Consider the following 15028-nt stretch of genomic DNA (forward strand, 5'->3'; position numbering starts at 1 on the left):
AGTGTGTAGAGATGTTTTGTGTAGTTGTAGTTGAAGGGGAATCAGTCAGAGCTGAACCACAGATGTAGGTTTAATGTGATCAACTTCAGCTTTTAGAAAAGGGTCCATTGCCTGCAGAGGGAAGTTTTTAAGCTCAGGATAATGATGATGATGAATCTTCAGATGCACACTAGAAACATGGATGCTCATGCTCAAATGAAATGCAGAAAGAGAGAGAGAGAGAAAAAAAAACACCCCAAAAATCACACAATCTCTTTCAGTGATTGGGTATGAATGCTTTCCAGCTTCTGCTATTAGCTATAACATTAATATGGGACTATTTTTTAATGAATGGACACATGCTAATTAATTTGGGTAATAATATTTAAAATTTGCTTTACATTTCAGATCCCATTTTCCTCATGTCACATAACCACGCATCGTCGCATTAAGCAATATGATAATACTGCCGTTTAACTGCATACACAATTTATTAATGCAGATGAATAAAAAAATAAGTCATTCTTCTATTGATGGTATTGTCAGAGGAAATCATCTCCAATGTGAAGATTATTTGTTCATATTTATACACCTCTATTCCACAGAGGCATCTTATGAATCGTTGTGTAATTTTTGCACAAATAAATCACATTAAAACGACCAATTAAACGTTAATGTTTGAACGATTTGATTTAATATATAGATAAACACACACACGATATTCGAATCCACATAAGCGACGACATTTGATGAAACCTGCCCGAAAACAGCTCTTGTAATTTCAATAGCCTATATCTGATATATATACACGATTATTACAGTATATCTGATCTGTACACGTACCTTTCTCGATAAAAGCGTCCGCTATGAGAGATGTTTGAATACGCGTGTGGGAAATGTCACATCTCGGCTCCTGCAGCTGATTCACACAGTGAAGGGTCGCACAATTACTCCTCTTCGAGCTCTTTAAAATGGCTATATCCCCTTAGTCTTCAGTGTAGTCGGGCGATTAATAAACGAGGTCAAACATCAACAAATAAAAGGCGCTGGAAATAAAAACCGTGAGAAAACGCGTATTCCCTTTCAGCCTCAAGCACTGAGTTCATCAGTTGACACAGAGAAACGAAAATGTCAGGCGTCCTTGTTCTTCATCACACCATCATCGACTTCAACACACACACCGAGCACACACACATTCGTCGTGTTTCATCTGTTAGCCGCAGAACCCTTCTTCTTCATCGGTTAATGTTTTAATGTGCTGCTGTTTCTTTCACTGCATCTGCTGCTATCCCTCTGTCTTCACAATCACACGCGCGTTCTCAGCTGTTTGATTCAATCAATCAGCGCAGCACAGGCCCCGCCCCTCGCTGTCAGTCACAATCAAGCCCCGCCCCTCGCTGTCATTCACAAACAAGCCCCGCCCCCTCACTGTCATTCACGAACACAAGCAGCCATCCCTCACAAACATGTTTACAAAGCTTTTTTTTTCTTTTTTTTTAAATAAATAAAATTTGTGTTATCTTTTAAAAGATACATAGGCCTACTTAGTGAATGCAGAGAGAATGTGAAGGAGGCAAGAGAAAAGAGAAATAATTACAGAAATAGGCTACCTACAATTTATTCTAATTTTATAGCCTACTCAGTAGTAGCCGAGACACTCCTCCTGACTGTCCATTAAGGTATAGGGCAGATTATGTGCCGTAGCAACAGCTTTATGATTAATATGGAAGTAAATTAATAAAAAAAAAAAAAAAATAAATAAAGCTTGTTGAATTGCACTACTTGGGGGGTGGGGGGATTTGCATTTTTTTGCATGTATTTTTACGCTTGCATTTTTGGGGGCTGAAATTCAACATGGTTGTATATTTAAGCTGTGCATATTTCAAATGAAAACATTTCATACACAATTTCTATATTAAAAATTCATTAATCCATATTGAGCTTTCTCTGTCACTAAGGAGATACAATTCGACACTGATGTTGAATTGGGATTGGCATTTAGAGATATTCTGAACTCTGACCCCACTCATTTTCATAATCATAATTTAGATCTAATATTGTCACATGGAATCAATGTTAATGCCGTTGAAATTCTGCAGCAGAGCGATGACATCTCAGATCATTATCTAGTCTCGTGTAAACTTCATTTAGCCAAGGCTGCAAAGCCGACTCCATGTTACAAATATGTGAGACCTATCACTTCTGTCACTAAAGATTGCTTTATTAATAATATTCCTGATCAGTTTCATGTCCTCAGCATCCAGTAGCGCGGGAAGGGGGGTGCTGCGGGGGCTGCAGCCCCCTCGTTATAGAATCAATATAGAACATTCTCATTTACTATATTTTTTTGTCAGACAATAGAACGAGTAGCTATTGAATGACTATTTTTTATATGTGTAAAATTATCTGAATTGAGAGAGTTCGGGAACTGGGTGAACTGTGATAGTGAGTATTACAAGTGATAAGCATAAGTAATAAAATAAAATGGTCAAACTAAATTCTTTAAATATAAAACAAAAGATAAGTGATAAGTCCGTGGAAACAACACTGCTCATTCACGTCTGTTAGCTGCCGTGCTGCTGCTCCTCTCTCAGCCATTCACTGAACAGGGTAGACGCAGAGTGTGTGACGGCAAGGAGAACACAAACCTCGCGCTCGCAGGGCTGTGCTGGCAACACTTGGAGGTTACTGAGGTTTGTCCAAAAAGTAGCTAGATTTGTCGCTAGTCGCTTTTTTGAAAAAATGTCGCTAAAGGGGTCTGAAAAGTCGCTAAAAATAGCGACAAAGGCGCTAAGTTGGCAACACTACTCGCTCGCTCAACCCAGAATACGTGGAATAAGGGCTGCCTCCGACTAAAGTTTTTTTCTAGTCGACTAGTAGTTGTTCATTTAGTGGACAAATCGCCCCTTTATATTAATTTTATAACTTTAATAGGCTAGCCTATATACAGGATAATGCGTGTGTAGCCTACATAATATAGCCACACTCAAGCGCACGGCCTCACGCAAAGATTGCCACAAAGAACCGGCAAAAGTATTAATGTGTCAAAAATAGCAAGGAGACATTTTAATTGTTTATTAATAAACTGGTGTTTTCTGTGTCGCTGCAAAGATGAACTTGGAGTGGGGACTCGCATGAACGTCAGAGAGAAATGCATGTGAAATGTGATAATTACATAATCAGAGTGTAGCCTATTTCTTTGCGTTTTGAATAGTTTCGTTTAAAAGTAGACATTTCAAGCTTTCTATAATAGATAGCCTATATTTCTCAAATCTGTGAGGCACAAGCTGAGTTTCGGCGCCCTCCAGTTCACGTGCAATGCAAGTGATTGTGCCGGCGCCTTATTACATTGTTATATATTTTCTATATTTATTAAATACAGGCAATTGGTTGATAAAACATTGATCAAAATTAAGATACAATTTATACAAAACGAAAATCTTTTAAAAATAGTCTTTCTACAAAACAAAACTCAATGAAGTGGTCAAAATCATGTCTTACCCACTCCATGTCTCCAGCCATATTGCCATCTCATGATGTATTTTTATCTTTCTCATGCTGCATTCTCACTTTCATAATCAACATTGCTTAAATAAAAAAATAACATTAGCCTATACTATTTAAACAAATATGAAACTAAATGTTTTCTTTAAAGGCTACAACACATAGGCCTATACAGTACAGAGAAATTTCATGTCTTGTCGTCAGCCACACCATAATGACGTCACATATTTTCCAACCCAGCCCTCAGCCCCAGCCCCCAGCCCCCCCGCATGAAACAGCTTCCAGCGCGCCTGTCAGCATCCCAGATAGCTTAGAAGAACTCGATATTGCGACAGAAACTTTTAACTCTCTCTTTTCCAGCACTTTAGACACAGTTGCTCCTTTGCGCTTAAAGGGACACTTCACCTTTGGCAAGATGATTGTGTATTTAAATTGGGTCATTTATTTAGTAGAAATGTGAAATTATTTTTGAATTTGGAGCCTTAGACTGAGAAAATGTGGATGAAATGTGGATGAAAAACAACAACTCCCAGAATGCACTTACTTCGCTGCCCTACGAGGCCCCTCCCACGCCTACCGGTTACAGAGGGCAGCTACTAGTTGACTCGAAACTGAAAAGATGCCGTTTTATCGTGAGTCTCCGTGACGAGTCTGCCCGGGATTTCGAGATCACCCAAAATGTCCGGGATTTGGCTTTGGCGTTCTAGAGTCGCCATTCATTATGTTTACTGTGGCGAGCAGGACGAGGTTGAGGGCCGCGGGAGAACGGCGCGAGGCCGGTGGCGTGATTACTGATGAGCGACACCTGTGAGACGCACTGGTCTCGTGTCTCTCACGGAGGAGCGGGTATTTTCTTAGCAATGTTAAAATGCACATCAACCGATCACTTGTTTAGCGTTCATATAAACACTACATTCAGATTCACCAATCGGAATGAATTCAGTTAGATTGAAACAAAAGGTGTGCATGTAAACAATGAATGGCGACTGCAGAAAGCAAAAGCCGAATCCCGGACATTTTGGACGATCTCGACGGCCAGACATGTCCGGGAAAAAGAGGATTTTACTACTCAGCTACTACTCAGCTTTCTCCACAGAACAAGAGCCTGTTAGCTTAGCTTCCAAAAAAAGATGGCTGACACTACGTGTACATTCTGTGAGTGAGATCCCACCTTCTATGGGCGGGTTGAACTTGAGAACATACGGGACGCCCCTCCTACTGACTGTAGTCTCTAGCCTCTGGCCAAAAAATCCTCAGTTTTTGCATCATCGGAGGATTTTTTCCAGACAAAAGACACACAAATCTCTTGTCCGTGGTACAACGAGCACACTCGGGCCCTTAAGAGAGCGGCCAGAAAAATGAAGCGCAACTGGAAGAAAAACTGATAGAAATTCTTATTTTTTCGAACACAACCGGGTATTTATTTGATACAGTGGCTAAATTGCCTAAAAAGCCTTAAAGTTCCAATGCCTAGAGCAGAGAAAAAGAAACCCCAAGTGAAAAACAATAAGCCCAGAATTGATGACTCCTAGCTTTGATTCAAAGCGTGATTATCTGCTGTATATATACATATGTACCTCTTAACTCATTGATTGGTTTGATTATCTGAATGTGCTCCACAGGTGTTTAATTAGGTTTAATTATCTGAACGTGCTTCTCCAGGATTTTGTTAATAAAACATCATTTCTTAATATGCCACATCTGGTAGGTGTTGATCTTTGAGTATTCATGGATTTCATCCGGTCCCTTTCCACAGGTGTATTAATCAAGCACAATGCAGTCTGCATTCATAATCTAGGTGCTTGATTTTATACACCTGTGGAAAGGGACCTGATGAAATCCATGAATTTTGATTGGATGGAATGGACATCGTGGATGATTCTGCTTAACCTTGTGTATAAATATGAGGCTTCGTCCTTAATAAACTTGAGAATGTGATGGTATTATACTGTCTCTGCTCTATCATTTGCTGCAGCTAGTCTACCAAAAAATTAATCTAACTATCAGTATTCAGGCCAGTGCTGTAGCAATGCATCATTTCTTTTCCATGGTGTTTTCACTGCTAGCCATTATTGGACATGTGAGCGTTACGTCTGCAGAAAGTCCATTCAGCAATGGCCAAGATTTTGCATCTGAGCTGACTGTGTTGAATGGAATGAAGTGGGGATCGTGGGGGTCTAAGGACATGTGTCCAAGTGGAAAGTACGCCGCAGGGTTTAGTCTGAAGGTAAGTTGGGCATTGACTCTATTTTGCTAATGGGGTGGAAGAGCGCTTCAAAGGTTCAAAACTCTTGAGTTGCTGTTTGTCATTTGATTCCAGGGAACTGCACCTGCTTAAGATTAAGTGTCTGTACTAAAGAGCATGAAGATAACTGTTACTAAGTGATGGGTTATTTACTTTTTCAAATGGAAGATTGTCTTGTTTAATGTCATGATGTGTCATTGCTTTCCTGTAGCTCACACAGTAGAGTGTTGGCACTTGCAACGCTAATGTCATGGGTTCAATTCCCAGGGAGAGCAAGAACTGATAAGAATGTTAATGTGTACCTTGAAATGCAATATAAGTTGCTTTGGATGAAAGTGTCTGCCAAATGCACAAATGTTTTAAGGTGGAAAGACCAATTGATGGTGATGATACAGCGCTCAATGGGATTCGTCTTCACTGTATCGATCTGTCCAAAGGACCATCAGACTCACATGAATACACCACCATTGAGTCCAAAGTAGGAGGGTAATGAACTCAAATTATTAACAATTCTTGCATTAAAGGGATACTCCACCGAAAATTTTTAATTCTGTCATATACTCACCCTCATGTTGTTTCAAACCTGTATGAATTTCTTTCTTTTGCTGAACAGAAAGGAAGATATCTAGAAGAATGTCAGTAACCAGACAGTTTTAGATACATTGACTTCCATAGTAGGAAAAAATATATACTATGGAAGTTTTAGATGGTATCTAAAACTGTCTGGTTACTGACATTCTTCTAGATATCTTCCTTTCTGTTCAGCAAAAGAAAGAAATTCATACAGGTTTGAAACAACATGAGGGCGAGTATATGATGACAGAATAAAAAATTTTCGGTGGAGTATCCCTTTAAGTGTTTAAGCTAGATAAATAAACTGAGGATTTTTTTTTGTGTGTTGTTGTTGACAATAACAATTGATTTGATCAGGCAACCTCTCTGTGTGTTTTCTTCAGCTGGGGTGAGTGGACAGATATCAAATGGTGTCCTTCTGGAATCTTGAAATCTTTCCGGCTGAAAGTTGAATCTTCCCAAGGAGATGGAGATGATACGGCCGCAAACAACATCAGGTGAGTGTGTGGGAAAGGGATGTTATAACTTGTAGCACCATCTCTTACCCATCCTGGTTTTATTTGACTATTTAAGGACTCAGTTTTCCCCCATAAACTAACTCCATTTAGTTAATATCACACTCGCAGTCGGCTGCAGGTGATCATGTGACTGACATTCAATCCAACAGCACAATTACATATTTTATCATAATATTGTCACATCTGAATTTTTTCCAGGTTCTACTGCACTGGAGGTGCTGTGCTGGAGGGTGCCGGCACAGACTGGGGTGAATGGGGCTTCTGGAGTCCAAAGTCCTATGTTTCTTGTTGTATTTGTATTTGTATATGTGCACTGGAAGCTTCAGTACCAAGAAAAATTCCTTGTGGGTGCAAGCACACTTGGCAATAAAGCTCTTTCTGATTCTGATTCTGATTCTGAAGTGTCTTGGAAAAGGAATCTGCGGCATACAGACACTGGTAGAAGAGTCACAGGGAAGTGGAGACGACACCGCTCTCAATGATGTGCGCATGTTCTGCTGTCCGCTGGTGTGATTAAGGTGATGTGATCGCAATCAAAAACTCAAACAGATTTAGTTGATCTGCAGTGTGTCAGTCTATTCTTTCAGGTGTAGGAGGATGACGGCAAGAAGACCAAATGGATGGTAATTATTGATCATCATACTATGATAAACTAACATGAACCATGTCATACAACACTCATTACACACATTTTAAAGGGATAATGTAAAGTCAGCCAGTCACTATCACAAATTAAAGTCTAACCAGATGATCAGGACGTTTACATCCCTTCTATTATTGAAGTTGAAATGTTATTCATTCTTGTAGGTTGGTGATTCTTCTGAAGACTCCTGAACTTCTGCTGTCAGTCAAACGGTTGCCAAATATCAGCAATAAAGACTTTCTAAACAGAACCTTGTAGTTTCGTGTTTTGCACAACACTTTACATCAGATCATTCACTACATTGAACGCTAAAGTCACTTTAGACCATCTGCACTAAATTGTCTTTAAATCCATTCATGCATTCCCTGAGAATATTCCCGTAATCTACAGGAACACTACATTAAATTAAAGTGTAATTGTCAATCCTGTTACCCTAAACATATGTGTGTATATATACAGTATATAGATTTTTTTTGGTTGCTAAAATGGCACAATGCATATTCAGAAAATGATTTGATGCAAAACAAATTCAAGCCTCATTTTAAAGGATATTAGAATTTGAAATTGAATTTATCTTGGCATAGTTAAATAACAAGAGTTCAGTACATGGACAGTGGGTCTCAAACACCATTGTTTTCTCCTTTAAATCTCGTTTTTGAAAAACACTCCTGAAAAATAGGTGAATCTCCACATAACACCGACTGTGACGCAACATTTGGTATCATTAATATGTACGCCTCAAAAAATGTGCATATGCCAGCCCATGTTCAATGCCAGGCGGAACTGCACAGTCAAATGTCAACAGGCGTGGTTGAGGTTTATCTATAATCGGATACCGCAACAGTTTAATTCGAAGTTGTTAGTCTGTGGTGAAATGGGCAGCGCAAACTGTTTTTCTAACCTGGGACAATATCAAGCAGGCTTCTCTCAGCATCTCATACTGAAGAAGGGGGCAATTCCAACTATATTCCAGCAAGTGGTAAGTAGTGATTTACTACGGAAGTAGCGATCAACTTCACATCGTTTCTCTTAGTAGGATGAAAATAATCGTACTTAAACTGTGATTAATATATTATATATACAGAAAGCGATCAGAGAACAATCCCTTTCCAATCGCCCAAGCTGTCAATCACACAGTGCGAGTTTATCTGGACACTTGCCAAAACTCGTTGTGAAATCAATGACGCTGTTACACTGCAGAACGAAACTCTTACTGTACTTACCTCATGTTTGCCTTGGTGAAAGCATTAATGAGAGTACAGAAACTGCGTTGCAATTAGATCTTTTTTCACGCGATCAACAGACTGTCATCTGCTCAATGCTCATCACTGCAACCTTTTATGTGATGGGAATAGATCTAAATACTTAAACTTCTCACGATTCGTTAATCCCGATAGCTGTAATTGTAAAAACGTGTAATAGTAAAAGTTTTCCAGATAGTTCCACATGTAATGCTAGATATTTAATATGCAAGCATGTCAGCCAATCACAGCAGTTTACACAATCAGTTTACACTGAAGTCTCACAGCAGACACGCCCCTTCAAACAGAGCGTTCAAATCAGAGGATGAAATCAGGCTAGGAAATATGGCTTTTATTTCTAAATTATAACTTTTGATCTAAAAAACATACTAACATTATAAGGGCACCCCAGGAAACGTTCTAAAATAATAAAATAATCCATGCAATGAATAGCCTACTTTAGTATTTGAGAAGATTGCCACAATCAAGAAGCAGTTATGTATCAGTAATTAAAGAGCTTTTGTTATGTTTGGATGGGTGTTGTATTATGTTTCAGTTCTGTGCCTCAGTTTTCTGTTTCAGTTAGTCTCCTAAGCTTACAAATGGTTTAAGGTGTTATTGGAATAAATCTGTAAAGTAATGTCTCTATATTAATGATCGTGAGCCAGCAGTGAGATTAAAGCGTGTGATGCTCTGTGGGTTGGAGGAAAAGTCAAACATGAATACACTTCTTCAAACCTTTAGTGAACAAGTGTGTGAACAGGTCAGATGAGTTGGACATGTGACGCACACACACACACAACTAAAGCTCTTCCTTTGACCTCTTCTTGTGAGTCTGTTGGACACTTCAATGGGGAATGTGGATGTTCATTCTGAGTACAGAAAGGAGTCGTTTTAGAAAAGACAAGGCTTTACCCTTTTGAAACAAAGTGTGATTTAAGAAGTCACAGTCAAACCATGCATAGCAACACCAAAGGACACACTGCATGTATTCTGGAGCACATGCATGACTAGCTCAACAGTTATACGGTATATTAGCAATAATGATTATTTTCATCCTTCATTCTGAACCCTGTCTGAAATTACTGGTGTCCCCTGTTATGATTGGTTAATGTCATTCCATCATTTACAGACAAAGCATTATGAAATGATTCTCTTACGGTTTGTGATGCTGCTGTCAGATCAATACAGTTGCTGCTTCATGTCTCAACTAAAGTTTCTTCACAAACTGTGCATTTCCCCTGTGCACTCCAGCGCTATACATAGAGATATATAATATATAACAATAACTATAATAACTGTAATGATAACTAATCCAGATTACAAGTAACCCAGTTACCGGATTTACATCCAACACTCAACACATTACAACACTCAATACTCAATGAAGCTTTATGTTGATTGTAACTAGTGATGTGTGTGTGTCTGAATGATGCCGCAGCTCTATATATATATTGTGTGAAATATAGTTTTTTAGTGGACTCAAATAAAATGGGTTTACAGTAATAATATGCTCACATTGCTAGTGCAGTATGGCCTGGTTTCACAGACAGGGTTTAGATCTCGGGTTTTGTAGAGGAAAGTTGAGTGTCAACCATTCAAGACCACAGAGCAAAATCCTCAGTGTTAAAGTACACAGTTCAGAATCTATATGAGCCCAATCTACAGAGAGGACAAAGTTACACTGGTATAGTGTCACTATATAGCAACGGATTTAATCACTCAGTTGATCAGAACAGAGGAAGTTAATAACCACAGGAGGAGCTGCTGATGTTTAAAGGAGGAGCTGTAACTATATATAATGAAGAGGAAGACTGACAGAAACAGAAAATGGCTGATAAGTGTGATCTGTGTCTGCTGGGACTGATCATTCTCTCTTCACTTCTCACAGGTAAAGAAATCTGTATTTTCTCTAAAGATATTTAGTGGAATTAGTCTGGAAAGAGTTCATTTGAACATGCTCAGTTTATTCTTGCACACATTCACGTTTTGATCTCAAAGTTGTGTATTGAAACACACAGATCATACTGTATTATTCCTGATACTGGACATAGTGTCACTCAAACATCTGATGATGAAGAATTATCTTCATATTAAGAGTGTGTCAGTGATTTGAACAGCTCTCTGATAAAGACTAATAGTTTATTCTGGAGAGTGTGTTGTTTGCTTTAAATCAGGAAAAAGACTATGATTTAAAACTTCTGCTTTTAATGCTGGTATGTTTTATGGTTTCATGTATTAATATATATCATAATGATCACTGAGATATACTGTGTTTCAGGAACCAGTGGAGCGTTTGAGAATGTGTTCATCAGTTCTGGTGAAAATGTCTCTCTGTCCTGTAATAATGCTCTTTCTGACTGCAAATCTACTACATGGATCTACAAGAACAGATTCAGTGATTCAGAAGTTGACCTGATTACTGGAGGGATAAAGAAGAACGACACAGAGAGACATGAGAGACTGAGTCTGGAGTCTGACTGCTCTCTGAACATCAAGGACGTCACAGGAGAAGATTATGGATTATACACCTGCCAACAATATGTGAATGACAGACAACAAGGACCTGTTGCTTTTGTTTATCTGCATGTTCTTCATGGTAAGTTTATGATTATGTGGTCAATTTAAAAAGGGCAGATTCTCCCTTTAAACTCAGATGATGACTGAAGAGTCCGTGATTTGTGTCATGTGTTCAGTTTCAGTGTCTCCATCATCATCATCTTCATCCTCATCATCTTCATCATCATCATCTTCATCATCACAGACTGAGATCAGTCCAGGCCGCTCTGTGACTCTCTCCTGTCAGTTGTCTTCAGTCGACTGTAATTATTTGGTCAGTTCTGATGGAGTTGAGCTGTTGTGGGTGAATCAGACTGGTGTTGATCTGAAGACAGACTCCAGATATCAGATATTATCACCATCAGCTCCAGATCAAGATCGCTGTATCAGCATCACTCTGACTACAACACTCCTGAATGAAGATGACAACAGAGAGTGGAGATGTCAGCTTACTCGCAGAAATCAACTCGAGACCTCAGTCAGATACACTGTCAAGTATTCAGGTGAGAAAACACTCTTTACTGACAGATTTGTGAAAACTTCCACAGATTGGCTCTACTAGAAATGATATTCATCATTTCTGTGATGTGAAGCTCCAGTATTATGTGATGATGATGTTGTGTATATGTGGCATTATGTGTTGAACTGAACTAACAGACGTGATCCACAGATCCAGCTGATACAGCATCAGAAACTGAAGTCAGTGTGACTGCTGGATCATTATACAGAGGTACGACACGTTCATTTATACTGACAGCTTTATAACATTAAACTATCAGTCAGTCTGTAAATGCTTCATCAATAACTGTTGATAGTTGAATACCCTTGACTTCAGTCATGTACAGTTTCTCTTCTTCCTCTCATGTTTCCGGCAGTGATTGTGATTATTGTTGAGATGGCAGTGTTTGCTGCTCCTACTGTGATTCTTCTTCAGATCATCTGTGCAAGAAGAGCTGGTGAGTTTTGAGCCGCACACAATCTGATGATTCACCCTCATCTGATCTGGAACAATCTGCAATCATGATAAAAACACATACTCTCGTATGTCAATGAAAATGCTCAGGTCAGGTCAGTCAATGCTTTTATTTTGCAGGGAGGAAGGACTCGAAGCACCCAGAGGAAATAGAGATGCCGACAATATTAGAATAAAATACTGATGAGTTTAGAGCCAATCTGCAGCAATATTTACAATAGCAGAAACTTACAGAGGATTGTTCAGTTTTATTTTCTTCTTCTCAGAAAACAGAGAAAAAACTCTGAGCACTTATAGTGACATAATCAAGTTTAGATTAAAATGTTTTTGTTTTTTACATATAAAAAGCCAGATTTATTTTCATTTATATGGGTTTATGGAAATATTTGCCTACAGTGTTGAAAGTCATTCTATTGCGCTTCATATGTAAACTGCTTTAAATATAATATTAATACAGTAATGGACAGACTCAGACTGTATAATCTCTCTCTGTTCTGTGTGATGGAGCTGATTTGAGGATTCTTGGATCTTCTCTGTTCATTCCTGTTTTTAGCATCTTTTTTCATTTTGAATGATTGCTATAATTTTCTTAATAAAACCTCTGCAGTTGTGTTTAATAAGTCTCCTTTCCTGAGATGTGTGTTAGGAATATGTTTATTCCCCTTCATGAGCTGGTAATGTATCTGTAAGTCCACTGAAGCGAGTTGTAGTTGAGAAGCCGCTTCAATAACCGAGAGCTAGATATTGGGTCTTAAACACCTCACGACACCCTGAAGGACCCACTGAGAGGTCAGACTTGAAGCACTGTTCCTGAGATGCTCTTCTTGGTGGTTAACTGTAAGCATCAGACAGATCCAGCAAGATGAGAACTGAGGATTCGGAGGCTCCTCTTGCCAGTCTCAGAGCTTCAATAACCGAGAGCAGGGCCGTCTCAGTTTAGTGGCGCTTCTGAAGCCAGACTGGTTGTTGTCCAGGAGGATGTTCTGTGTGAGAAATGTAGATAGTTGGTCGAAAACGACTCATTCAAGTGTTTTAGCAAAGTGGTCCAGAAGTTCAGGGAGGCGGAAGTTAAATCAGTGGTGCTTGAGAAATACATCCCAGATCTTCCAGAGCATTTGTAGTGTTGATAAAGGAGTCTGGATCTGATATATTTCTCAAGGCTGGAGAGAGTAAAGCAGAACGTTATAATCCATGTGTAGAAACTCCCTGAAGACAGTTAATATCTGCTTTAATATCTGCTCATGTGCAAATGCAGGTTTATTTTTTTACCAAGCTGATGCTAATAATTACTTTACAATACTTTTAAAATCTGTTTTATAATTCAGGAAACTGCTAAAATAAGGAAGGGAGACTAACAGTAATGCTCTTGTGTGCAAAAGAATATCTTATAAACTGTGTTCAGAGCAGATGTGTGTTGAGATAGTGCGGTTCACAATACGCATGTAAAGCAACACTTCACTGTGGCATCGTGTCTCTATACAGCAACTCTAGCAGGATTTAATCACTCGGTTGATCAGAACAGAGGAAGTTAATAACCACAGGAGGAGCTGATGATGCTGTAATAATGAAGAGGAAGACTGACAGAAACAGAAGATGTCTGATAAGTGTGATCTGTGTCTTCTGGGACTGATCATTCTCTCTTCACTTCTCTCTGTCAAGGTTCTCCTCTGACCAGAAGGGTCAGTCTAATCTGTCTATTTTAGTGGTGTTTTGTTCTTCCCGCTGTTCCAGAGTATCCTTGCTATTGTTTAGTATATTTTCCCCCTTAGTTTTCTCTGCTTATTCTGGAACAATGTAGCTGTTATCTGATTGGCTTGAGTAAACGGTGGGTGGAGTCCACTTATCTGTAGCTTTTTCTGCATGTTGACGCTAGAAGTGTTTCAAAATCCACAGATGCGTGCAGTGATTTACAAATGCACAGATAGCGGTTCACAAGTAAATGCCAAGCAGAGTTGTGTTTGTGACAAAACACATTTGTTTAACTTTTTTTTTTTTTTGTAAATCTCATTTTATTTACTTGTGAGTTTTTTCTTTTGGGATATTTTTATTTACTTGTGAGAATTTATTTGTGGATCTTAATCTATTTATTTGTGAATTTTATCATTTTTTTGTGAAACTCTTTACATTTGTTTGTGAATCTCAATCTATTTATTTGGAATAATGCAACAATCCTAACCCAATACTTTTACTTTGGGACTTTTAGGATATTGGAAATTTCAGTGAAACTTAAGGTGTGTGAAAACCCCGTACACGTCCATACACTTGAGATGCACAGAGATGATCAGATACAGGACATTTCACACACTAGATGTGTTCAGAGATTTCAAGTATACCAGCAATTGCTGATGTTGTAATGTTTAAATCCTGGTAAGCATGAGGCCAAGAAAATGGTCAGTTCTTAAAGATTTATTAAAATCCTAAAGCAATCCAACAGTGTCAGATGTTACATAATGGTCAGCATGTACAACACACTTCAACTCTTACTCTACACCAGGGGTGTCCAAACTCAGTCCTGGAGGGCCACTGTCCAGCAGAGTTTAGCTCTAGCCTGCTTCAACACACCTTCCTGGAAGTTTCTAGAATGCCTAGTAAGACCTTGATTATCTGGTTCAGGTGTGTTTAATTGGGGTTGGAGTTAAACTCTGCAGGACAGTGGCCCTCCAGGAGCAGGATTGGACATCCCTGCTCTACACCTTTTATAGGTGACAACATGTCAAGTCAAGTCAAGTCATCTTCATTTATATAGCGCTTTTAACAATGTAGATTGTTTCAAAGCAGCTTTACAGAGATAAG

The 15028-nt window shown here is 38.9% G+C and overlaps 2 protein-coding genes and 1 long non-coding RNA gene across 9 annotated transcripts in view; 1 reads left to right on the forward strand and 2 right to left on the reverse strand.

Annotated features, from left to right (window-relative positions):
• gprc5ba (G protein-coupled receptor, class C, group 5, member Ba) overlaps positions 1 to 1345 on the reverse strand; it is a 58926-nt gene extending 57581 nt beyond the window's left edge. For all 3 annotated transcript variants that reach the window (XM_082186727.1, XM_082186725.1, XM_082186726.1), the window contains exon 1: positions 823 to 1345. The gene's annotated coding sequence lies outside the window, so the exon portion shown is untranslated. The remainder of the gene's footprint in view (positions 1 to 822) is intronic.
• The window catches only part of LOC309512805, a 159193-nt gene that overhangs the window by 126569 nt on the left and 17596 nt on the right, over positions 1 to 15028 (reverse strand). The window lies entirely within an intron of this gene.
• LOC309505644 (uncharacterized protein) lies at positions 10462 to 14282 on the forward strand. 4 transcript variants are annotated; one of them, XM_082179075.1, is made up of 6 exons: positions 10462 to 10594; positions 10985 to 11302; positions 11400 to 11765; positions 11933 to 11992; positions 12197 to 12218; positions 12356 to 14282. In XM_082179075.1, exons 1-6 carry the CDS (start codon positions 10534 to 10536, stop codon positions 12417 to 12419), a joined length of 891 nt encoding a protein of 296 aa, XP_082035201.1. In that variant the 5' UTR covers positions 10462 to 10533; the 3' UTR covers positions 12420 to 14282. The 4 variants fall into 4 exon arrangements, with proteins under 4 accessions (XP_082035201.1, XP_082035202.1, XP_082035199.1 ...); XM_082179073.1 differs by having other exon boundaries at positions 10463 to 10594; positions 12138 to 12218; XM_082179074.1 differs by having other exon boundaries at positions 10463 to 10594; positions 11406 to 11765; positions 12138 to 12218.

This window comes from Leuciscus leuciscus, assembly GCF_965113295.1.
Source record: "Leuciscus leuciscus genome assembly, chromosome: 1".
NCBI classification, from domain to species: domain Eukaryota; kingdom Metazoa; phylum Chordata; class Actinopteri; order Cypriniformes; family Leuciscidae; genus Leuciscus; species Leuciscus leuciscus.